Genomic DNA, 24,351 nt, shown 5'->3' on the forward strand with positions numbered 1-24,351 from the left:
CTCTCCAGTAACTGCAATAGCTTGCTTCATTGCAGCAGCAGCCCTATGGAGAAGGAATTAAGAGCCAGAAGCGGGATGTCCATGTGGGGCTGGGAGACTTGGCACCATCCCACTGGAACAAGCGCCAACCTCTCATAGGTAATTCCAGCCCAGAAACATGACTTTTTGCTGAGAAAGGGGTTGGTGAGTGCCAGGCCTTTGTCTCTCAGGCATGACCTTTCCCTTCCTCACCCTCCCGAGACACAGCTCTGTCTTCCCTTGGGATGTCTTTATTATCAGCCCTGCCTTATCCAGTGTTTGAGCAATAACCTAGCCCTACATTTTGTGGAGGTCACTCCCTGTTACAGCTTTATTATCTTTCCCAGTTCTCTCTTCAGGAATATTTTGAAAGGCATTTAACATTAGCGATCCATTTTGTAAAAAATCATCTTTACAACAAACCCAGAGTTACATCCTGTAAATCTCACAGCACTGACCAGTGGGGAATATGATGTTTTCTATCACTTTTGCATTTTTAAACCAACAAAATTTATTTTGACATCTGGACTGCCAAAGGCCAGAGCAACTCACAGCTGAGCCCCGAGGGACCCGGTGTCTGTCCTGCTCCCTCAGGACCAGGCAGGGTCTTTTCATCATGTTACCCATGGAGAACACTGATGTTTTTACCATCTTGTGGCAAAATTAACTTACAAACTATTGGCGTGTCACTGGCCAATAACACTGCCTTGCCTGTACCTGGGTGGTAAGAGCTAAAACAGCATTTCTGCCAGGCGTATGCGTCAACGCCGTCCTGACCGAGCCTGCTTTAAATACAAGGTGGGTAACTCTGCCCAAGCCAAAGGCGAGGAAGGAGGAGGAGGAGAGACACAAAAGCTTCTGTCCCTCCCGATGACCTGCGCTACAGTGCATTGCCCAAGAATAATCTAAATGTAATTAAAAATACATGGCATACAGCATAGAGTTCAATATCCATAATGACTGTAATCGGCATGGAAGCAGAAATACAGCCACAGTCAGAAACCTTCAGCTCAGCCACTTTCCAGTCCATTTATCTTCTGTAGTAGTCTGAAAAGCGGCTTCAATTAGAAAAATAACTTATGTTTGTCACTATAGATTATCCTTCAATCAATTCCCTTAAAAATAAAAACCAAATCAAGCCTCTAGGAAAGGGAAAGAAACCCTTCTTGAAAAATTATTGCTATATTTAAAATTATTTTCAGAATTCCAAGCACTGCCTGAATTTTGGGAAGCCTTGTACTTCCATGTAAGCATATTTGTAAGGTTGTGGCCACCTCTGCCGCCAGCCCGATCACCATGGTGCTCACCCATGATCAATACTCACTGGCACTTACCTTGGCTGGAAGCACATGAAAAAAAAAAAGAGCGTTCCCAAACCTTATACACAAAAAGGAATTTTCCAGCACAAGAAAAGTCCAGCAACCAAGGGGATCACCACGGGCTTTAAACCACGACCGCAGAGCAAACTCGAGATGCTGCCCTTCATGTAAGGAGTAAACAATTTAAAAATTCTTTAATACCACGGCTGGGTTTCTTTTTCCTTTCTCTTCTGTTTTTACACTGATAAGACAGGACATGACGGATCAGATAGACTGGAGAGCAGTCCAAGGCGTAAGCAGTCTGAGAATGGATGTGTTTTGATGCGATGTTTGATTTGGAGCCTTTCCCAGCATCTGTCAGATGGTCAGTTATCCTCTGTCTGGCCGTACTTGCAAACCTGAGCATGAAAGTTTAGCCAGTAACGCTTTTGCTTGAAAGCATTTGCTGTCATCTGTGCCTTTCAGAGCCCAAAACGCAGTCGGCTGGTGTGATGCTGAGGATGTGAGGGGAGCGGGGTGGCCAAGTGCAGCCACCACAGGTAGCACCTGGGGTTTCTAAGGCTTTATAGCTTTTTGGACACATACCTCTCTTCACTACTTCCTGGCTGGCAGGGGAAAAACAAACAATGCAAATACAATGCATCAGATTTAGATAAAGCATGTTTTTTTTTTTTCCCCAGCGTTGTTTATATTGGCAGAGAAGCAGGCTTTGGGGGTCTTCAGTGTGTACTATTTCAATTTCCTCAAGAAAGGCTATAAATATTTCTGTCTCTGTGGACAGGGAGTTTTGGGAAGGAGACGGACTGAATGAAAAGGGGGGTGGCTACGTTCCAGCTTCGATAGGGAACTGCAGCTGTGATTTCCATGATAAAAACAGGTCGCGCTCTGCTCCTCGCAGCCCACTGCACCCCTAGCTTGACACAGCAGCCCTTTTCTGTATATTTTCATGCCAGCACTGGTGCATTACACCACCCAACCTGGCACAGGACAAAGTAAAACAGAGGCTTGCTTTCTCCCTACATTATTTTTGTCACTGCAAAATGGCACAAATTTACAGGGAAGCTGGTTTGGGGCTGCACCCATTTCACACCATGCTCTTTAGTGGGATGGAGCCATGTTTTACAGTGTGTCCCTTAATAAAAACTGTGCAACTGTGTTAAATATTGTTCTCAGAACTACTACAGATACACATTTTCACTTGTTTTGCAGATTTCCTCAACTGACCATCTTTTCTCCCCAGCCTTTCAGAGAAGCATGGCCAGGATGGGGGCTGTTTTCAACTAAATACCCAGTTTATGTGAAAATCCTGGAAATAGGGCCAAGAAAATGCAAAGCTGAGGGGATTTAAAGTCTTCCTTGGACATGAGCATGTTACGACGTGCAGTGATGCGGTGCTTCTGCGACAGCTCTTTGCTGAGGGCTGTACACGGGGACAGGGGAACACCATTAAAATGACGGATCTGGGGCTGGATACTACACCTGGGGTTGGGCTTTTTAAGCCCTCTGCTGAACAGGCTGTGCAGAGGGGATGAAAAAGGCCACGGGGAATCTCCCTGCTCTATGGCAGGGAAAACCCAACCCAGACCAACCCACCCAAACTCCATACATCCCTCTGCCTCCCCGGCATGGCTTTCTGAAGCACCGATCCAGGGCAGATGCCTTTGTGAAGCAGCCTCGTGCCACGTGGTCTACGCTGAATTTACACTCATATAAAGCACGTAGGATTAACTGCTGATGAATCGATGGCAAAAAAATCCTGCAGAGGCACCCTTGCCATTTTCTAGGCAGGAGAAACACTGTCCTGTGGCAAAGCTCCCTGATAACAACTAACCTTGTTCAAACAGAGCAGAAAGCAGCTGAAATCCAGCTCACACAGGTAACAAGATGCACACAAAGTATCATGAAATGCCACTGAACAAAAAAGTACTGGAGAAAATAATAATCCATTTTGAGCAAGGAAAAAGCTGGTTTGTTTTTTTTTTTCTGACAAATGGCCTGGGTCCATCAGATTTGAGATAAGCCTTGGCTTTTTCACCTGAGCAGGACCGTGCGGTCATTTCTGCTGCTGGCTGTGCTGATGTCCTGTTAGAGAGGACACCTTCTGCCAAAAGCTACTTCATGGGGTAAATGTACTGGGAACAGAAGGGCTGTTTTTCTTCCTAAACAGCTTTCTAAGACTGTATCAGGTATTATCTGGCATTTCTGCAGCTGGGATGCCCGTAATGGTCATCCCTAGGAGTCATTCGTCTTTGGGAGCTGAGCAAAAGGACCATCCCATAGGGCCAGCAGCTGTCTAGCAGATCTGAGGACAAGTCCTTGTGCCCTCATACCAGCTACTTCATCTTCTGGTGACTTTATTCTCCGTTTATAAAATCAGCATTATAATTTGTCAGGTTTGTGAGAATGGCTAAAAAGTTTTACATTTTTATAATTAGTTTTAAACAGCATCTAAGCTGATATTTTGCTTATTGTGCAAACGACTCACCAAATTTCTGACTTAACGTTCTACAGGGTAATATCCCTGTCATTTCTCACTGTGAGAATATGCAATTTGGCATCAGGAAATTACCATCTCAGTAGCATGTGGGTGATAATAACAGGGCATGGCTCCATATTGTCTCCCAAGATGAAGTGTCAGAACCCCTATGACAAAGTCTACCCAGCGAGATGGCGAGCAAAAAGCTGTGGACCTGAGAAACTCAAACCAGCAGCACCAAGAAGCAAGCTTTCCTGGAGTGTGCATAAAATAAAGAGGAGAAAACTTCACTTTAATACAAAATGACAATGATAGGGCAGGAAAAGAATTTTTACTCCTACATGATAACAATAAAGAATTCATAATGTGCACAGTGACCTTCAGAGCAGGATGACAGCTGTATAAACATCTAGATACAGGAAAAGAAGGACTTGATATAAAAAAAGAATTCCTCAGTGGCTGGGTCTTGTGCATCTACCTGGCTCCTAGTCCCACAGGAATGGCTTTGATACCAATTCCAGTGCAGTAGGAACATGCTTTAACCCAAATTAAGAAGGTGTAAAGCACAAAAAGTTTGGAAACCAGACGATACTGAGATGGTTGGTGGTCAGGAATGCAACGTGAGAAAGGAAGTGAATGTGCAATTTTGGCCTAAAGTGGATTTTTATGGCCAAAATCTTTCAAAACCAGGATTTACTAAAGAAGTGCTGATCTCTCTTTAAGCACACAGTGGCTGGAAGCAATGCTAACAGAGTACTTCTCATGTACATCCACAAAGAAGCCCATGGGGAATTCTGATGTCAGCTTCCAAAGTCGTCGTAATGAATCTGATGCCAGTATGTCTGAGAGTCTGATTAGAAGAAAAAGATTCATGAAAGATAAGAATGAAGCTCTTTTCCAATATTTTTCTAAGTCCTTTTGCTTATTTTCATTGTGGTTAACTTCACAGAATCACAGAATAATTCAGCTGGAAGGGAGCTCAAGGGGTCTCTCATCCAACCTCCTGCTCAAAGCAAGGTCACCTATGGGGTCAGACTAGGTTGCTCATGAATTTATCCATCCAGGACTTGAAAATCTCAACAATATGTCTAGGCAAGCTGTTCCAATGCTTGACCAAGCTCGTGGTGCAAAAGCTTTCTTTTGTAGCCAGTCTGAACCTCTCTTCTTCCAATTTACTCCTGTTGTCTCTTGCCCTCCCACCACACACTACTGAAAAGATCCTGGCTCTGTCTTCTTGGTGACCTCCTTGTAGTTATGGACAGAGTACTATGGAATCCCCCTTGAGCTCTGCCTGCACCAGTCCTTGTCCCTCAGCCCATCCTCACAGCACAAGAGCTTCAGCCCCCAAACATCTTGGTGGAGCCCGTCCCAATCCTTAGTGGGACTTCACTCAGTCACTGCTGTACCCATGGAATGCCTGCTGTGTGCAAAGTAGGAGTAAGTGTCTGGAGCTCTGTTAGCAAGGGGCATCACGAGTAAATCTGTATGGCCTCAGAAATGCAGAGCTTTACTCTTCTGTCTGAACTCTTCCCAAAACCAAATTCAGTAGCTGGTGACCCCCACTGCTTTCCACGGCAGAGCAGGGTTATATGAAAGAAGCATCTGCACTTCTAATAAAGTTGGAAGATTTTTAAAAAATGCAATCAACTGCCAATTGGGGTGTGCATATTCCTTATACACATATTAGTTATTGGAAAATTATGTCTAGTTTTGATTTCTTCACCTTGCATGAATAAGGACAAATTAAAAGACTTCAGAAAAGTGATAAAAGAATGATTTAAGACTGATCTTTCATATGATTATTCATATCACAGGAAACTAATGAAGTATATTCTCCTTAATTTGCCCAAGATTCAAGATGTGACATGACGAAGTCTACAAACAGAGATTTTTTTCATAGCAGGGAAGGGCATAACGCGATGCAGTGTTTAGAGACAGACTAGAAATAAACCCACGTTTTAACAGTGTGGTTAAATTACCTGAGCAACAACTTAGACACATCATGGGTTCTCCTTCACTTGACTTTTAAAAATCAGGTTTAGACATCTTTAGAAAGGTATGCAAAAGTAATACAGATCAAAGGGAAAACATTTCTTTGATATAAGCACTATTGGACTAGATTCTTTGACTGTTTTATAGAAGGTCAAACTAGGTGATCACATCATCTCTGGGTTTGAGATCACTCTGTGTGGTTGTATCTTTACATGTATCTTTAGCACAAAACCCAAAAGAGTTAAAGGATTCAAAAGGTTATATTTACTATATATTTGTCTTTTTTTTTTTCCTGTGGGAAACACAATAAAAAGCTAAAAATATTACCCAAACTCAAAATGAAGAATTATTTACTAATAATACTTATTCCTTCTTAAACCACCTCAATATAGAGACACTAACTCCAAAATCAATTTAACCCCGAATAGTACCCATTGATATAGTGTCCACTGGATAATTTTATTTTGCTTCCTTTGCAGAACTACAATGCATCAAGTTTGGGTACTGAATAAAAAGTAAAAAACCCTCCAAACTCTTCCAAGATGAACTCAAGACAGATAAAACCCAAAGCATTAAATCTTGCATTTGATGAAACATAAAATCATCCACAAAAATTCAGTCCAATCATGAATGATCTCAATGATAATAAACTGCTCTTAACTTGAAAGAATGGAATGTGTGGGTGGCAAGCAGACAAAGATAAATGCAATTAACCTAAGGGAATATGGATTCGCTCGCTCTCATTAATCATCACATTTGGTTTTGTTGAAAACCTGGAAAGGACACATTACCGAATGCCACTTTTTATAATTTTCAAGCAAGCGTTATAGCTGGGGTATTTCAGTTCACTAGATAATCACCACTGCTAGCAAAAGATAAATGTATTCAGAAGTTAATATGGTGTAGGCTATTCTGAGTGAATTGCTTTCTTAAAGATGAATTCATAAAAAAACCCTCAGTTTTACCCGAATCATTGCCCATGGGCACAATGTCTCTTCTGCAGCCCACAGGGATTACTGCAATTTCTTTGTAAGCTTCCAGAATAGGGAACGTACTGCAATTCCCTCTCCAGCTATCAAGTGGTTTTACTGAATTTTTTTGTGCAAGAGCTTGTGAAGCCAACTGTCAATACAGGAGGTTATGTTGAAATGAGGCTCTTAAAAGCCAGCTTTTCCCAACAAGAGGCACACACTGCATTTACCAAAATTTCAAATGCCTTGTATCTATGCTGGAATGATCACGATTAAAAAAAAATAATAAAAAAATAGTGTATCCTGGTTTTCCTAGCTCTGAGACCAGCTACACAGTCAGGGCACGTACGTGTATTTGAGCAGACGAGTAGGATTTGTGGGAATGCTCCTCCTGGGTGGCAGGAAAAAACAATTCGGGATGATTTAACAGCACTTCTGGAAAAGTGTGGTTGTATAAGAAATGCTTTGCAATCAGAAGAATGCATGAGAAATATTCAAACTTTCTCTGGGTTAATTGCCACTTTGAGTACATCCACCACATTGCCTAAGCATAACTGCCTCTTTCCTCACAAACTCAGCTCCAAGTGCAGTCTAGCTCCAAAAATCCTCCCAGCTACATCCGAAAAAACCGTCATCGATCTGGCATCCTAAGGCAAGATCGAGGCTTTAAGGCATAATGCTTTCATAAGTCTGGAGGATAAATGGCATCTTGCAACATGGCATCCAAAAAATGCAACAAAACCCAACGTTAACAAAAAGCAAAAGACAATAATAGAAAAAGAATTTGCCTCTGAATTCCTTCTTAAAGAATAATTTGGTTGCTAAACAGCATTGCTGAGAGGGAGAAATTACTTTCCTGTCTTTCAAAAGTATTTGGGATTTCAAAGGGTCTGTCCCACTGTGGAATGAAAATAAAAGATGTTTCACAGCCTTTACATTTCTTACCAATTCAGGGAGACCTCTGAATCCTCTTTTTGTCTCAGATCTTATAAATGCAAAAAGACCATGGGGTCTCTCCCCCTCTGGTACAATTTTTCCCAGCTGCCACAACTCTACATCACCAAAACCCAGGTGAATTTGTCATTCAGCTGCAGATTTTTATTCCACTGAGCACTATCTTCTATGTTCCTTTCCTCCACCTGAGCTTTTTTCTGACCCATACAATACATTATTTTCTTTCTTGGGCTTTTAGAGCTGAGAAGCAAATCCTGTTATTCACAATGTGCCTTTCTTACAGATTTTTCTTTAAACCGAGGCAAAGACAGTAATTGCTTAAGAGCAATTTTAAGAAACAGACATATACAGTCCAAAAATACTCTGTGCCTAGTTCCCCCTGTTCCTGACCATCCTCAAAGGCATCCCTGAACACTCAGCCCTGGCTCTAAAACAAAGGGTAAATGGTGATTTCATAGATGCTGACATTTATTAAAGTCTTCTCCCGGTGGCTGGGCAGGGAGGAGGACAGGCTGGAAACCCTTCTGAACAGGGGAGAGGCAGGCAGAGCTGGGGGCAGCAATAACCCTGCAAACTCCAGTGCCTTCAGTGCCTGAGGAGGGAAAACCTTCTTCCAAATGTCCAGGCATCCTCCATGCTCTTGAGTACTCGTGGTACTCAAGAAAAAGAATGCAAAGTCTCAAGCTAGAGCATCTGCTGAGAAGGTAGCATTTCACTTAACACCTGAGTGCTGCATTTGCATTTTTTTTCATTGGGCTTTAGTTGACATAGAATCATAGAATTGTTTAGGTTGGAAAAGACCTTTAAGGTCATCACGTCTGACTGTTACCCTAACCCTGCCATCCCACCACTAAACTATGTCCCTAAGCACCTCGTCTACTTGTCTTTTAAATACCTCCAGGGATGGGGACTCAACTACTTACCTGGGCAGCCTAACATCATACAGATACAAGCTAGAAAAAAGGTAAATCTAAAAAAAATAATTTGTTTTTCCACTCCTAGAAGAGACAGTATAATTTACAAGGGCCTGTATAAATACCAGCCTATAGGAATGAAAGTCTAATTTGTACCCGGGCCTGCTGGGTGAGCTTGATGAGGGCAGACCCCCCTTGCCCAGCTGGCCAAGCGCTCCCACACTCACACATCTCCACACAGAGTGGATTTTGGCACTTCTTGGGAAGGACAGAACTGCTGCGCTGCTGGGGGGACACCGCTCAGGCTGGAGGGCAGAGCTCTGGATATATTAATCCTTTCCATTGACCCCAGTGTGTAAATGGAGAACCGCATTTACGCACTCAGGGAAGTAGGATCGGTGCATGCATCTCACTGCAGCCTTTTCACAGCAGCTAGAGGAAATGCTGGACCCTTGGGAGCGACGTGACCTTTCCCTCGTCTCTGTGGGATATTGCTACACCAAATCTACAACTTACAACCCTGAAATGTGATTTTTCACCAGCCTGAAACAATGATGTTTCAGGCGTTAGGCTCCCACTTCCCAAAGACCATCAGTGTCAGGCAGAATATACAGTTTGCCCTACTCAAGATGTCAGTTCAAGTGCTCTGCAAACAGACTCAAGAGCCTCTTGTCAGTGGTACAGAGACGGTCCCCACTTTCGTAAGCTCTTGTACTAACCAAACAGCACTGAAGAGCTCACTGGGAATTGCTGCTTGCTGTTGCAGTCTTTTCTTGCCCTTTGCCTTGAGTTCAGACCCAGCTGAAAATACCAGCTCTATACTGGTTGTACTGGTGGGGTCTGGATCCCAGTCCCAACACTGTGCTCCTGGCACTGGAATGGCGGTGTTGTGCCACATGGACCTCCCCATGCTGCATCCTGCTTCCAGCCCTTCTTAGACCTCTCCTCGGAGGACAGGGCACTTTGGCAGCAGAGCAGCAGGGAAGCAAGGTGTCAGCTGGCCTTTGATGTCTCCAGACCAGTGTCATCGGCAAAACCCATGGCAGCAATAAGGAAATGATGCCTTTGCCACCTTCATCTGCTCTGTTGACTCTAATACAGCCGTCCTACCAGAATAATCAACAGCTTGCTACAGACACTCCCTTTTTTGGACTAATTAGAAGTTTTTGAAAATTCAGAACAAAGCCATTTCATTAAGCTTTGAAATTTCAAGCAAGACAGGCTCCTTTTCCTTGTAGCTGACCTACATCTATCACTGATGTGATAGACAAACCACAGAAACACCACGGTACCAAGATGAAATTTCAGCCTAAAGTGTGATTTCTTTTATGGTTGCTGAGTCCCATGAGAATTACAGGAGGAAGATGGTCAAAACCCCATGAAATGAGCACCAGCAGCCCAGCCTGCAGCAGTGGCTGTGCCACTCTTGCAAGACTAAATTCAGGGTTGATGAAATATAAAGAGATGCTAGCTGTTAAAATAAATAGCTCAGAGAGCCAATTATTGAAAGGTTTGGCCAAAATATTCAAAATTCTTGGCCAGAATTGTGCATGCTTTTACAGACTGGCAAAAAACATCTAAGAAAAAGGCCATTCCTCCGAATTTCAGTGTGCTGATCTAAAACACATGGGTATGAGTAGGCTTTAAAAAAAGGTCACTAGAATCTTTTACTTGGGAAAAAGTGGGGTTTGCACTTACCCTGTTTTCTAATATTGCTGAAGTATAATGGCTGTTCTTAAGCATTGCCCTGTTCCTAAGACGACGCATACTATGGATTCAATTATGTTAAAGCAAATAATTGTGAGAACGAAGATGGCATGAATTTGGTGTAGTATCTAGGCCAATGTCCCCTGACATGTGGCACATGGGCAGTCTCCAGAGGACTTGGGACATGGTCCAGCAGATGCAGCTCCTTTATCTGGACGCTGCAAGGTGGGTGCAAGTCGCTGCAAGGTGGGTGCAAGTCCCTCCTGCTCCCCAGGGGTTAGCAGTCATGCAGATTTATAAGTCTACATTAATTTTGGATTGTATCCTTTTCTTCTTTTGGATTGTATCCTTCTAAGCATACACCAATTAAGGTTTGTGCTTGACACTATATTTCACCAGTGACACTGAGATGAGAGGTGTTTAATGGAGAATTCCAACTAAAATAGGCACTGCCTATGCTATGTTGGAAAGTTTGCTTTCCCTTTTCACAGAATCACAGAATCGTTGAGGTTGGAAAAACCCTTTAAGCTCATCAAGCCCAACCATTCCCCTAACCCTGCCATCCCACCACTAAACCATGTCACTAAGTATCTCATCTGCCCGTCTTTTAAATACCTCCAGGGATGGGGACTCAACCACTTCCCTCGGCAGCCCCTTCCAATGCTTAACAACGCTTTCAGTAAAAAATTTTTTCCTAGTGTCCAACCTAAACCTTCCCTGGTGCAACTTGAGGCCATGTCCCCTCATCCTATCACCTGTTACCAGGGAGAAGAGACCAACACCCACCTCACTACCCCCTCCTGTCAGGTAGTTGTAGAGGGCGATAAGGTCTCAGCCTCCTTTTCTCCAGGCTGAAACACCCCAAGTTCTGCCACCCTCACCAGAGACACAGTGTTATCCATGAGCTTCGCTCCATCCTCTGCCTGCCACAGCCCCACCACCAGCAACGCAGGCAGACCACTCACCTGTGGCCTTTTCAGGGTTATTGCACATGAAGCACTGCCAAGTTCCTGCTTCCTCGCTGTAGCCAAATAAATCGAAGAACCTCACTTCTTCCAGGTGCATCTGCACATGGTCCAGGTCCTAGGCCAATAATAAGAAAAAACAAACTCACTCACGGGGCGACCCCCCGTACAGTTAACAGCTCGTAACCCAAAATCACAGAGGGATGTGTGGCAGGCGCCGATGAGTCTCCTCTTCCACGTGTCTCCTGTGGGCGTACAACCTGCCAGGGCAAATGGGCTAAGCAGGACGTTTCTCTCTCGCTATCATGGGTACCAGCTTATAATTATATAGAGATACAATATCAAACAAGTCTGTAGGAGGCAGAGGGCTGGTCTGGGTCTTTTTTTGCCTCTTCAACACTGCTGCCAGCAGCGCGCTCAGCAGTCCTGCCCAGCATGTTTCCCACCAGCCGAACCACACTGATTACCTCCAGCCCTCTCTCAGGATTTTTTTCAATGATCCACAAGGTAGTGGTCTCTGCTAACACACTACAGTCCTAGGGACTTTGTCCTCTCCAGCCAGATCCCCCATCAAAGCAAGAGTTAGTGGCTGGGGACTACTTTATTTTTCTTTTTACTTTTTTTTCCCGCCTGTGAGAAGCACTAACACAAATGTTTAATGTGAATGTTCACATGAACATTTCCAAAAACCCAGCAACAACAAGGCTGGTTTATCTCCCACAAAACACACCCAGGTAAACGTGGCGTTATTTTGCCAGCGACGAGCCAGGGAAGTAAGGGTTATGCATCTGCAAAGTAAACTGAATGTCTGACTTGATCAAAGAATCCTACAGAAAGTACACTCGCAGCTTCAAGCACAAGAAAAGCCAGAGGGTACTGGTTTTGAGGCGATTAATAACACTGTATAATTCAGTGTATTTTAAACCCTGTTATTTAATTTTAAAACAGATGGTAATCTCCCATTTAAACAAACATTGGTGTTAGATAACAGCAACCAAGTTACTCGCTGCAAACAGAAAGGGAATTGCCAGGACCGCTCAGAACACACTCCTATTTATTTGCGTGGGGTCTTTACAGATCTGCAACGCTGCACGCAGCAGCCCAAAGAAAACAAGGATTTACGCAGTTAGTGGGGAAAATACCATCCCTTGCCAGGGACATTAGTTCAACGCACTGAACAAGGCTGTGCAAAGGACAGAGTTGTTAAATTTGGGCCTTTTCAGAGAAGCTTTAGCAAAGGAAAGGGAGCAGGAGGCAGGCAGGCTCACGGAGACCCAGCAGCACGGCGTCTCTCCTCCCCAGCCTCTTTCAACCCGGGAAATGGCCAGGAAATGGGTTTCACAAAAATCAAAATGCCTGAGACCACTTCAGACCTCCAGCCATCGCCTCATAACAAACTCAGCTGAGCCAAATGTCAAGTTTTAACTTAACAGGGGCTCTTGGGTGCCCCCACCCCCTGTACGCCAGAGGCCACCTCCTGATGGATTTTAGGCTGCCTGAAAGAAGGATAGCAAGGCAGAACGGGGAGCATGACTCACATCACCTGGGAATGACAAAGGTTTTCTTCTCTCTCCAGCAGGAACATGCAGAGAAATGGGCTTCACAACACATGGGAAGACAATGACCACACGCAAAAGGTCCTGGACACGCGTTGGCTTTGTTTACAAGAGGGTGTTGCGGGGCAGCAGCCCCACAGCCCGGCTCTTCTCTCCATCCTTGCGTGGCAGAGAAGCAGCCAGCCTGCAGCAGAGAGGTCCCCTGCACTCCTCAGCTGCCTCGGCGGGCTCCCTCCTAACGCTCGGCTGTGCAATTCCTTGTGTGCTTCTTCACCAGGCTCAGGGATGCATCCGTACCTCTGCACGGTCAGCTGCTGGGCTTAAACTGGCTTATACTGGGGATCTCGGGTAAAACTTGATTATTTTGGTCTGTAACTGCTCTTCATATGTTGTTGAAGTTCTTGTTTTCCTCCAAAGAGGGATTCTATACATTTGAGGAATTTAGCTGGCTGCTGTGCTGTGTAGCAGGAGCGCTACGCAGCTTCTCTCCGTATTTCTCCTGCTGGTCTGTGGGTAGTGGATCTGACAGTTTGGGGCTCCCTGCATCCCTTCAGAAACTTCGTGCCTGGTGTGGGATCCCAAGCAGATGCTTCCCTGGGCGGGAGGGCCAAGTCCCCAGGAGGGACAGACCATACCAGCCCCCTGGGGTCTCCTCTCCCCACTGCAGGCTCCCAGTGGAGGGGCAGATGTCCCTGCGAGGAGGGGATGGCAGAGCAGAGCAGAGCATGGCCAGCAACGCGTCCTGCCCTGATGTGCCCTGATCCTCCTCCTGCTGTGGCATCTGGGAGGATGCAAGCTGGGCAAAATAACAACGGTGCTGCTCTCAGTGGGTCTGTGCAGGACATGATAAGGGCAGGTGGATCATGCTCAACAAAAAGCCTAGGAGCTTCTTCACCCTGTGAAAAATCTTTTAGTGGCTGCAGTGAGCCAACTCTAGACTGAAAGAGAACAAAGATCACTGAAATACCAATGCAGCAATCTTTCTTTTCCACTCTGTACTCTAGTATGCTTGAAATAATCTGCAATAAGCCACTTACTTCAGGAGGGGAAGCACAGGGAAAAAGCCTAATTGGAGAGGAGAGATTTATCTCATCCCATTGCTCCATCATCTCGAAAACTTCAGTGACTCCATTGTGAAAACGGGGCGCTGCTTTCTGCTGCGTAAACTGAGATAGCAAACAAAGGAACGGGAAGAACAGAACTAACAAGGGCTTAAAAATGTTAATTATTCTCTTGCAACACTGCTCAACAAAAGGCTCTCTTCAGGCATCACATGAGGCTTGTAAAGTAGTCACCATCTCGCTCTTCTGACACAGCATGAGTCAACACAAAGAATTCAGCAATGAGCTCAAAACTGGCTTAGTTGTTGTAATGTGGCCTGTGCGTACTTTGATAAAGGACTATGAAGCAACTGAACGGAAATGTACATCTGGAAATGCTTTACTTCTGGCACATCCTAAGCTGTGCTGTATAAATATTTTTTGTGGCATGAACAGGCTGCCCAGTGAAACATGACATGCGTTCTGTAAGCCAGGTATTCGCTGGAATTCCTTGCACACGCATCCTGAGCCAAATTCAGAAATCACTTACGGTGATGTAAATCTGAAACTATTTCTCAGAATTTACTCCGGAATAAATCATTTACGTAATAGATTTTCCTCTAGGTTTGCAAAATGCTTTAGAACACACATTGAAAAAAAAGAGTCTAGATTAATTTACTCTGGATTAGGCACAGGGTCACAGGCAAAGCGGAGCAACGGCAGAGCAGTGCTGCAGCGCTGCCTTCGCTCTGCATCCTGGCGGCTGCTGGGGGTCGGACCTTCCCCATGTGCTCACAGCCCAGAAATTCCTCAGTTCTGATAAAGCATTCAGACATTGCTGTCCCATGACGCATAAAACTTAATATAAAATATAATACAGGATGCTGACGCTGCATTTATATCAACAGATTTCAAAACATTTTAAATTTAAAGCGCTACGCTTATTGAAATAACACATACCCATAATTTTGCTTCCTGCACCACTGGCAGAGGAATATTACTAATAACTACAATAATTTCGTCAAATCATTCACAGTATTTGAAGTTCTATTGGCAATGGGAAGAACTTCTGAAATTAAAATTTTAGATTACTGCAGAAGCTTAGTCTGTCAAGCAAAGCAAGGACTAGGTCATGCCAGGAATGCTCCGGCTAGGTGTTTTGGGAATGTAAAAGCTAAAGGAAACCTTCTCTATGGCAGGCCTAGGTCTCGCTCCCAGAAAACTCAGTGGGACTTTTCTCAGTAAACCGAATGGCAATTGCACTAGAAACAAACTCACGTTCTGTATTAAAAAGCAAAACCAAAACTGAGAAAGTAAACCCGGCAGCATACTGTGGAGACTGAGACGGAATACTAAAGGCTTTTACCATGTCAGATGCATTACATCTGCCTGATCATCTTCAGCCTCCGAAGGTTGTTAGGCAACCTGCAGCTCCTGGAGTTTCCAAACTCCAATTCACTGCTTAATTCATTACATCAATGAAGATCAGTATCTCATTTTCCATCTCTGCTATTTTGGGAACTCAAAGAGACTCTTACTGTCACTGAGTGATGAAAGTTCCCCAAAATAGGCCAAATGCTAGCATCTGAGCAGTTGTAGGATTATGCAACTGATGTGCTGGAGACTAATCATGTTTCTAGGGTGTTGGACATGTTTTGTAGACTTTGTGCGTGTGATGCACTATTATCTAATCCTACCCATGAAGGCACACTCTTCCCTAAGCTCTTTATTCACCCCAAACTCTTCTACATTCCACCAGCTCTGACTTTTGACTGGTAGATCTTGGCATGGACTCAAGTTAAGCCAGTATTGAACAGAAAAGCAATTCTAATGCCGTCGGATGAGTCAAGCTAGGATTTCAATAGCAGCTAAAATACTTAGTGCAAGCTCCACTGTGTCTAAGTAAAACTGGCCCATAAGCTGGGTCTCAGATGTGGGGATCCCCTACTCCTCTTACAAGCTGCAGCAGGAGCTCCCACTTCAATGCAACATTATCCTGGGGGTTCAGAAGGTGTTCCTAACAAAACTCCTGTTTTTAAATCAGCCATAACCTTAGTAAATTAATCTTAGTCAGTCAGACATCTTCATGGGTGCAATATCCTGAGACAGAGTATTTTAAAATCATGTTTGACAATTCATTTCATCCCATTGTAGTGGATGGAGATGTTCAGGAATAAACAGATATTTGTTTTACAATCCTACAGCGTCCTTTTCCAAAAAGTCTGATTAATAGCTTTGAAATAGCATTCGCTGAAATCCCGGAGACAGTAAACGGCTTTGAAAGAGTAATCTTTTAAACTGATGGGGGTAACTAATGGTGCATGTGCAAATTATCTTTTCCATAAAATCCAAGTCCACATTTAACAGGGTGAATTTCCAAGTGGCTGCCAAACAGTCCATAGTGGCAGCTAATCTGAATCTAGAGTTTGAGACTGCAAGCAGGAAAAAATCCATATGTAGCATCACTAGTTTTCATCACGTCAGGAACAATCCACATGAAGCATGTAGGAGGGGGTGAAGAACAAGCCTGGAGACCTTTCAAAGCACAGCACAGGACAACATTGTGGACCCTCTGCGGAGGTTGAGGATACAATAGCTGGTGAACATTTTTCAACATCCCCCACAAGCCGAGTGCTTCCTATAAAGGGGAGGTCAGAGGCACGCACTACGGATCACCCTACGGCCATCCAGGAGAAGAGGACCTGGCACGGCACTAAGTGCAAATGCTCAGAAGATGACAGAGCTAAGGCAAAGAAGGGGAAGGGGCAGGGAAAGGCGTTTTGTTTTTCACAATTTGAGCACAGCAAAGACTTGCTGTAGCTGTTGTAAAGGTCTTTGTATGGCTGTTCTAAAAGCCAGGGCAAAGTTCTGCTATTATTTTTTTTTCTGAGAAAAAAAAAAGCTTACCTTTTGGTGTGGAAACGTAGACTGGATCATGGCAGTTTCAAAACTGTGCATCCCCTTGAGCTGTGTTTTCTCCCACAGGGCCTTAAGGACTTGCACAGAATTACTCTGTATGGACAAAGGTTCTGCAAACAAGCTCTGAAGAAAATATTGAAAACAGGATTTCAAGCGTTTTTTTCTTGGCCATTAACAAAGAGTATCTTGTTCTTACAGTGGGACAGCCACGCGTATAACCAGAGATTAGTTCACTTCTTTGTGAGGAGTTACGATGGATCAATGTGAACACAATTAGATAAATCCTCAAATATTTAATTTCCTTTGGAGCTTTTTTTTTATTGTGTATCATATGTCTTTAAGGTCTGTGGCTCACCAAAGATTATCTATCGACTACCACTACACATAGCAAGTTACGTGTCATTTTTGTATTGAAATGCTAGTTTATGAAAATGTTAGCAGCACTGGCCTCTGTGGACCAGGCGCAGATCTCGGTGACATGCATCTTTTTGGAAAAAGATCTGTCGTTTCCCAGTCAATGCGAAGAGATGCTTAGCACTGCTGCAGGTTTGCATATGTTTATTTGGACCTGACTGCAGCTCTCGGTCCTTGTGGGGGGAAGAGTAAGAGTGCAAATGTTTGCGACTGCACTGAACACGCAGCGGGACGAAATGCAAGAGAAAAAAACACCACAGAATGCGTTCAACACAGATTTTGCTGGCAGAGCACAGGAATTTTCATCCCCTGAACATTCACAAAACAAGATGAAGCCTGCGTTGGGTTGGGTGATTTCACCTCCAAAGCTCCCTATTTCAAAGGACAACAAGGATACAACCTTACGCTGCCTTGAGTTATTCTCGCATTTCGACATCGTTGTATAAACTGCACGCAAAGTCAACGTTCCGAGAACACTATGGCAGCTGAGGGAGCTTAGCATTTCTGCCTCCACTATATCTGCTACATGATCTTGTAATTAAAAAATGTATTTGCATGCAGAAGCCAAGTTAAGAGCGCGCAAGCAAATCTGATTTTCCATATTTCAAGTATTTGATTTCGCAATCTGAACAATGTCCTTTTAACGCAGGTTTCCTGGATGGACATTCCTTCTTCTCTTTCTAAGCAGAAACCCAAAGATCCTAATCCCACTGTCTGGCATCCAACTGATACAGACACACTTCAGTAAGGCGCAAACAGGAATTTTTATGGTGGCTGAGGCAATGCATTTTTTCTAGCTAAGCTGTCAGAAACAGCCGGATCATTTTGTCCGAATTAGAAGGGAGAAGCGGTCAGCTCCAGGCAGCCGCCTGGCACGAGAGAATGGCAGCCCCATTAGTTCGTGTTTGGCAAATTTGTGAGTGACTCTAGGGAAGGTGTTAGAAAGGGACAGGTCTACTCGCTGGTGCTACCACAGCAGCATGACACTGTCCCACCCAATGAAGGAAATTAAGCCAGAAATCATATAGCGTTAGGGGATTATTTTAATGAGTGAATCTGTGAAACTAAGCATCCTGCCTTTCGAATAACCTCTCTAACATTGCCCCCTTATTCTAATTTTGTTCTTTCTGTTAATCATCACTTAACTGCAAGACAATTTCTCAGCTCTCCCCTGACACACGCTTCTCTTCCCACTGCCCTGCACTAATCATTTGCTGTTTCACAACTTCCACCCAAGGGTTTCAAAACATGACCTAACTGTTCACTAATATTTTTTAAATTAAATAGAAAGCAGGGTCATGAAACTAAGGATCTGTTCTGGAGACCTGAGAGAGAAAGTCTCTCTTCTCGCTTTTCCTTTTGCAGAATGTGACTCAAACAGAATATGGAGCGACTGGCAAAAAAGGAATAAAGATATGGTAACTGGTATTGAAATCTTCAGAAAGCATGTATTAGTCATCTGTCTCTGAATCTATGACAGATCTGCTGAAAACTACATTTTTATCGCCAGTCTTTCATTTAACTCATTATTAACACACTATAAATATATTTTATGTCAAATTTATCTCTTGTACAATTTCACAGGCTTAAATAGCACTATCGCAGGGCTGAATTTAGTGCCAGCAATCTGACATTAAACACCATCCTTGATGCACAGCAGGCTCGAATGCTCAGTGCAACACAAGAGGAACAGAGGAACCTTTTTATTTTTTTCATAAAAAAGCATATTAAGTGCTGTGTTTACAGCATCTTTGCAAAGACACAAACTAAACTGCATTGCTTTGAGCCTGGCCCTGGCAGTGCAGGGGGATTCTGCTGGGGGCTCCTTGGCATGGGAGCCCCGGGGCCAGGGGTAGCACTAGCACAGCCAGAGCAAACCAGCAAGACTGTAGGGAATAAAAGCAAAGCTTTGGAAAGAGTAACTGCAGTGGGATGAAGGCAATTACCCAGCCTGGGGCAGGGAAAACCATGGGAAATGAGGGGACCAGGGTTTGGGAGCAACGTCCGAAGGAAGCAGGACCCAGCAGGGGCATGTGAGGATGGGGACACGGGGCAATGGGCACCTGGGTGCAGAGGAATGGGGAAGGAGAGTAATATTGCCCCTGTGAGCTAGGAACGGTGCAAAGCTCAGCTGTCCTGATAAAAGATGGAACTGGCAGGGCCAAATGCAGAGTAATCTGGGAGGGGGTTAAAGGGAGAGCTTTTTCAATAAAAAATGTATCATAAAAAGGCTAGGCACCAGGGATTAAAGGTGGATCAGTGATTGAATTGTTGGGGCAGTTCTGCCACACCTCCCCTCTGCTTCTGCTCCTCCTTTCTCCTTTTTGTGTGCTTTAGTACTTCTGTCTGTATTTTTCAACATCTGTTTTGCTCTCATCAGGACTAAAGTGATACATTCATAACATAATTCATTTATTCTCTCTAGGTCCTGTTTAAATTCAACCTCTTTCTTCAGGCTTTCATTTACAGAGTAATTAATCTCCTTTATTTTCAACCTTTCATATTGCCTTCTCACCCGTCTCTGCCTCTGCTCTTCTTTGTTTCCCTTGCTCTGCTCTGCCACTGTCCTCTCCTTCCTTGACCACCTCTCAGCTTGGCTCCTGACTGCCCTTGTTCCTCACCTACAGCAAAGCCACCGTCCCCACGCACAGCTCACACAGGCACCGCTGGAGCCACGGAGACCACGTCTTGTACTGAAGCAGCCAAACACTCCTACTGACCCACCTTTTATTAAAAACGTTTTTTGTTGTTTATTTCTAGGAGCAACACAGGGAAGAGTGATTTGAGCTGTTAAATTCACAGCATAACTTGCCGTGCATGCTTGAAATTTCAGATAAATCCTTTGTATTTCTGAGGTTGCGTTAGGGTGGGACGAACTGTGGTGAATGGCTCTGCGTAGGTTAAGAAACCGAACCTTGCTCTTTGAACACAGAAGTCATCTGTTTCATCTTGAAGTGTGAATGTGGGGTTTTCTCTTATACTTTCATACTATTTGTAACCTATTAGGAAACTCCACATATGTCCAAATACTGGGCTGTATTCAGAAATGGTATTAAACGTGAGCAAATAGCTTTAGGGTTGGTAGGAGAATAGCACCGATCAGATTTACAAATCCTGCTCAGTCAAAACTTCTGCAGTAAAAAAATCCCAGTGGATGCACTGACCTCCACTTGCATCCTGGGGTTGATTCTGGCCCCCTACAAATCCAATGCAACGCCCCTGCGTGTTTGCAAGGCACCTGGGACTTACTGGAAGTTTTGCCTGAATAAGGACAATAAAGTTTGGTCCCACTTTTTTATCCCCAGACTTTTCTGTCTCTCCAGACAATTTGAATTTGTTGTATTTAACAGAAATACAAAAACTTATAAACTTCAAAATCACTTCAAGACAATCAATGACTTTCTGAGACATCACAAGGGTTACAAAGCATTGTGGATTAGAAGCGTATTTAGAGAGATTAACCATCAAAACATATTTTTTTTTCCAAGTACAAAGTTAGCACCAGGGAGGTGCCACTAATTTGTATTGCACACACCTGCTGAAAGAGGAACATGATGTGGATCCACAGCGGAGGCTGCTGGCTGATGAGGGTGAAACTGGATTTACTGTACAGGCAGTAGTGGCCCTTCAAGGGACAGCTGAAGAACAACTTTGCTACACAACTTCTAACCGTATCTAGAAATAAATATACAGAATATTAAAATCAGCTACATAAAAGACAGAAACCTGACTGTCCATTACCAGTGGATGTGCAATCAAGCAGCGCATGGGCGTACATTTCCACTATGGGGGTATCTCAACCTGAGTCAACTCCTGTGGTGTTCAGAAGGGCATCGCTGTGTCTGCAGCCTTAAATTAAACACAAGCCATCTGACAGGGCTAGAGAAATTTAGTCTCCAGTGCCTTAAATCTTACATAGTAATCATTTACTCCCAAATGCAAAAGGTGCAAGACAGTGCACAGTCAGGCTGTTGATCTTCTTTGTGCTTTCTCATGTGTTTGGTACCATCATTTAGCTCATCGAACCAGACAGATGTGTCAAAACTGTGCATCACTTATTCTTTATTTAAACAGTTTTGTTGGAAAAAACATCCCATATTAGGCAACAGCCATATGGGGGTCTGACATCTGCGGGATCCTTGCCGAGACTGCGCAGCTGAAAGCTGGGATGGAGGAGTGCAACGCACGGCTCCCAGCCAGGAACGGGCTCATTCAGCTGCTGGTAAAAGCCATGGTACTTCCCCTCTTTGCAATGGATCCTCCAGGAGCCGAAAGATGCATACATTGATTTACAACACTACTGCGCAAGTAGCACGTTTGCTGTACAGGCCATCCTATATAAACTCATCATCAGAAATAGCACCATTCGAAAGAAGAGCATTAGTGAGTATTCACTGAGCCCTGCGACGCGGCGGGGAGCCGATGTGCCAGGTCCTGCCCCACACCACGAGGGCTCCCAGCCACAGCCCCTCTCTCCGTCCACCCAGGAGCCCTGGCCCAAGCTCAGGTCTGCCTGAACCTGCCTGTGCAGAGATGCTCTGGCTACAGCCTGGCTTTTAGGTGCTCCAGGTGCTACAAACTCCACTTTTCATCAAGCACAGATCTGTTCCTCATACCTAATTTTTTTTACACACTAAGCCAGGACGCTGGAGCTTTTGCAGCCATTCGCTGAGAGGCACAACACGCAAGGGACAGGAATCACTGCTGGTGCCATACCGCAAGGGACAACGCGACACAGTGACTTGCTCAGATCCGCAAGCCACTGCGCGGGCAGCTGCTGGCCATGACTGCTGGTGCAGCCACAGACTTGGCAGCAAGAAAACACTCGGAGAAGGAAAAGGTGTGGAGCTCCAGGTCCTACAGGACAAGGGACTGCAAATGCACACAGAGTTACACACCAGGGAAGGTGGAACGTGTCCCTTCACAGCTGTGACTCAGGGGCACTCACAGGCCCAGCTCCAGTGCCCTACAGACAAAGCATCTCCCATTCTCGCTGCTTTGTCAAACACCGACCGTTTAGGCCATTTGTGGCCATGTCATCTGTTGATAAAAATCCTGTGGTGGTTACATACAATCTGAAGGTGCCCTTTGGGATCAACACTGCCCTACAAAAAGCTATATGCTACGCAATGTTATCCGACTCTGAACTTCCCACACTGGTTTTAACTGGAAATGAAGCCCTTGAGAGACATGATTCTGCTTTTGCAAAATATTGACCTTGAGCCCTCTTTTTCTGTCTTTGGATGACTACTGATAATGATAACAGCATGTTAGGCACAACCTAATCAGACTTCTTTATTAACTTAAAATAGCAGTATCATTTTATAGCCCCTTTGAACAGGACCAAATGGCTATCCAAGGGAAAAGGCATGGAAAACCAAAGATGGAGATCCTCAGATGATGACCTTGGTGCAAACACAGGGCAGAGCTGCACCCTCTTCACCCAGCTGGAGTTGAATGTGGAATGGGAGGCGAACAACTGGCCCCACCAAGCTGCTGCCTCCACACTTGTTTCCCAGCTAAAGACAGGAATGACACAGACAGACAGACAGACAGACAGACAAGCTGCCCTGCACTTGCAGATCAGCCTGCTAGACTGATCCATGCACAAAGCCATGGGTGCTCACCTCTCCTGTGGCCCTGTCCTGTCAGCACCTGCAGAGTCAAAGCCAAAACATTCTCAAGGAGAACAGAGAGGGGCACAGGCTCCTGCGGAGCCGGCCGGCCAGGTCTTGCCGTGCAGCATCCACAGAAGGAATGACGCGGCTGAGAAGGCTGCCACGGGCCGGCCGCGCAGGGAGCATTGCTCAGAGTCTCGCGCTACCCTGGTGAGTCACCGCGTAGCAAAGGTGTAGGTACAAATGCTGTAAGAAAATATCCTAACTGGAAAAATGAGTTGTAACTTTTTAGAAAATGTGGCTAACAGGAGACAGTTTCAATAGCAGAGCCTTCTGAAGCTACTGACAATGAGAGCCAGCAACAAGGAAGACTAATATCAGAAGGCAGCCTTTCTGTCCAACAACAGAACATCTTGAAACACTTGTTGTTTTTAACATTTTTCATCTAATCAAGCTATGAAAGCATAGGAGAGAAATGTAATAAATTCTATATTTCACATAAAGAACCACCATGTATGAGGAATGAGTTTACCAGAGGTACAAAAGGATGGGTCCCTTGAGCAAAATTATCAATGGATCAGATTGTCACTAAAACCTCAGAAAATTCAGAACTGGGATGTTGGGACCTGCTGAAGATGCTACAGAGAGGCCAGATGGCTGTTAGGCTGGGGGGAAAAAAATGCAGAAACTGGCAAGTGGAAACCACTTTATTATCCTTTGACAAAGCTGTTTGAATGTGCCAAGAAAAGGAAGTCACCGGTGTCACACTGGGACTGCAGAGCTCATTGAGACTCCACTTTAGCACAAGAGATCTGAGATGTAAAGGTACAGGAAGATTAAAGTTAGACTCCACAAAACCCAGTAGAGTTACTGCGCATACTGTGGGGAAACACGCAGGAGCCAAGACAACGCATAATATTTAGAAGTGAATGCAAGAACCCAACAAGATTATACCGACCGTAGAGAAAAGGATAACAGCACTCCTTCCTCAGAGGATCACTTATATGATAGAACCAGCAACATTACAGCAGACGAAGCTTGGATTATCTGGAAACCAACGGGGTGTTCATTAATCTTTAATCATAGGCAAGTGCATAAGCCAATATGGGGCCAGAAGGAGAAAGCAGAAGAAAAGTCACGGCACCAGGAGATCAGAGGGTCAGACCAGGCGCTGAGCTTTCCTCCCAGACAGGGAGTTCATAAACCAAATCAAAGTGATGTTGAGCTGAACAGGACCTCAAACATCATCCAGATCACTCCCCTCCAAAGACACAGGAGGAAGGACCTAGACCAGCCCCAGCTATCCTAAATCATGGGTGAGACAAGAAGAAAACCCATCCATATTTGTCTCCAGAAAGTGTATTTAGCAGAGGACAACTCTGAAGATATTTCATTTGCTCTGAGACAGCAATGGAAAGAGGAGCTGAAGTGAGGTCACTGCTCTTGGCTTCACTGAACATACCAAAAAAAGAGGCACACTCATGGGTG

At 44.5% G+C, this 24,351-nt stretch overlaps 1 protein-coding gene across 2 annotated transcripts in view; it reads right to left on the bottom strand.

Annotated features, from left to right (window-relative positions):
* The window catches only part of VEPH1 (ventricular zone expressed PH domain containing 1), an 86,243-nt gene that overhangs the window by 5,506 nt on the left and 56,386 nt on the right, over nt 1–24,351 (bottom strand). The window contains exons 10-12 of one of the 2 annotated variants that reach the window (XM_009634430.1): nt 20,781–20,920; nt 16,820–16,954; nt 11,317–11,434 (exon numbers count right to left, since the gene is read on the bottom strand). In XM_009634430.1, the coding sequence (XP_009632725.1) occupies nt 11,317–11,434; nt 16,820–16,954; nt 20,781–20,920 (393 nt within the window). The remainder of the gene's footprint in view (nt 1–11,316; nt 11,435–16,819; nt 16,955–20,780; nt 20,921–24,351) is intronic. The other variant, XM_009634431.1, reaches the window with a different exon arrangement.

The sequence above is a fragment of the Egretta garzetta genome, unplaced genomic scaffold (assembly GCF_000687185.1).
Source record: "Egretta garzetta isolate BGI_Z169 unplaced genomic scaffold, ASM68718v1 scaffold172, whole genome shotgun sequence".
NCBI lineage: Eukaryota > Metazoa > Chordata > Aves > Pelecaniformes > Ardeidae > Egretta > Egretta garzetta.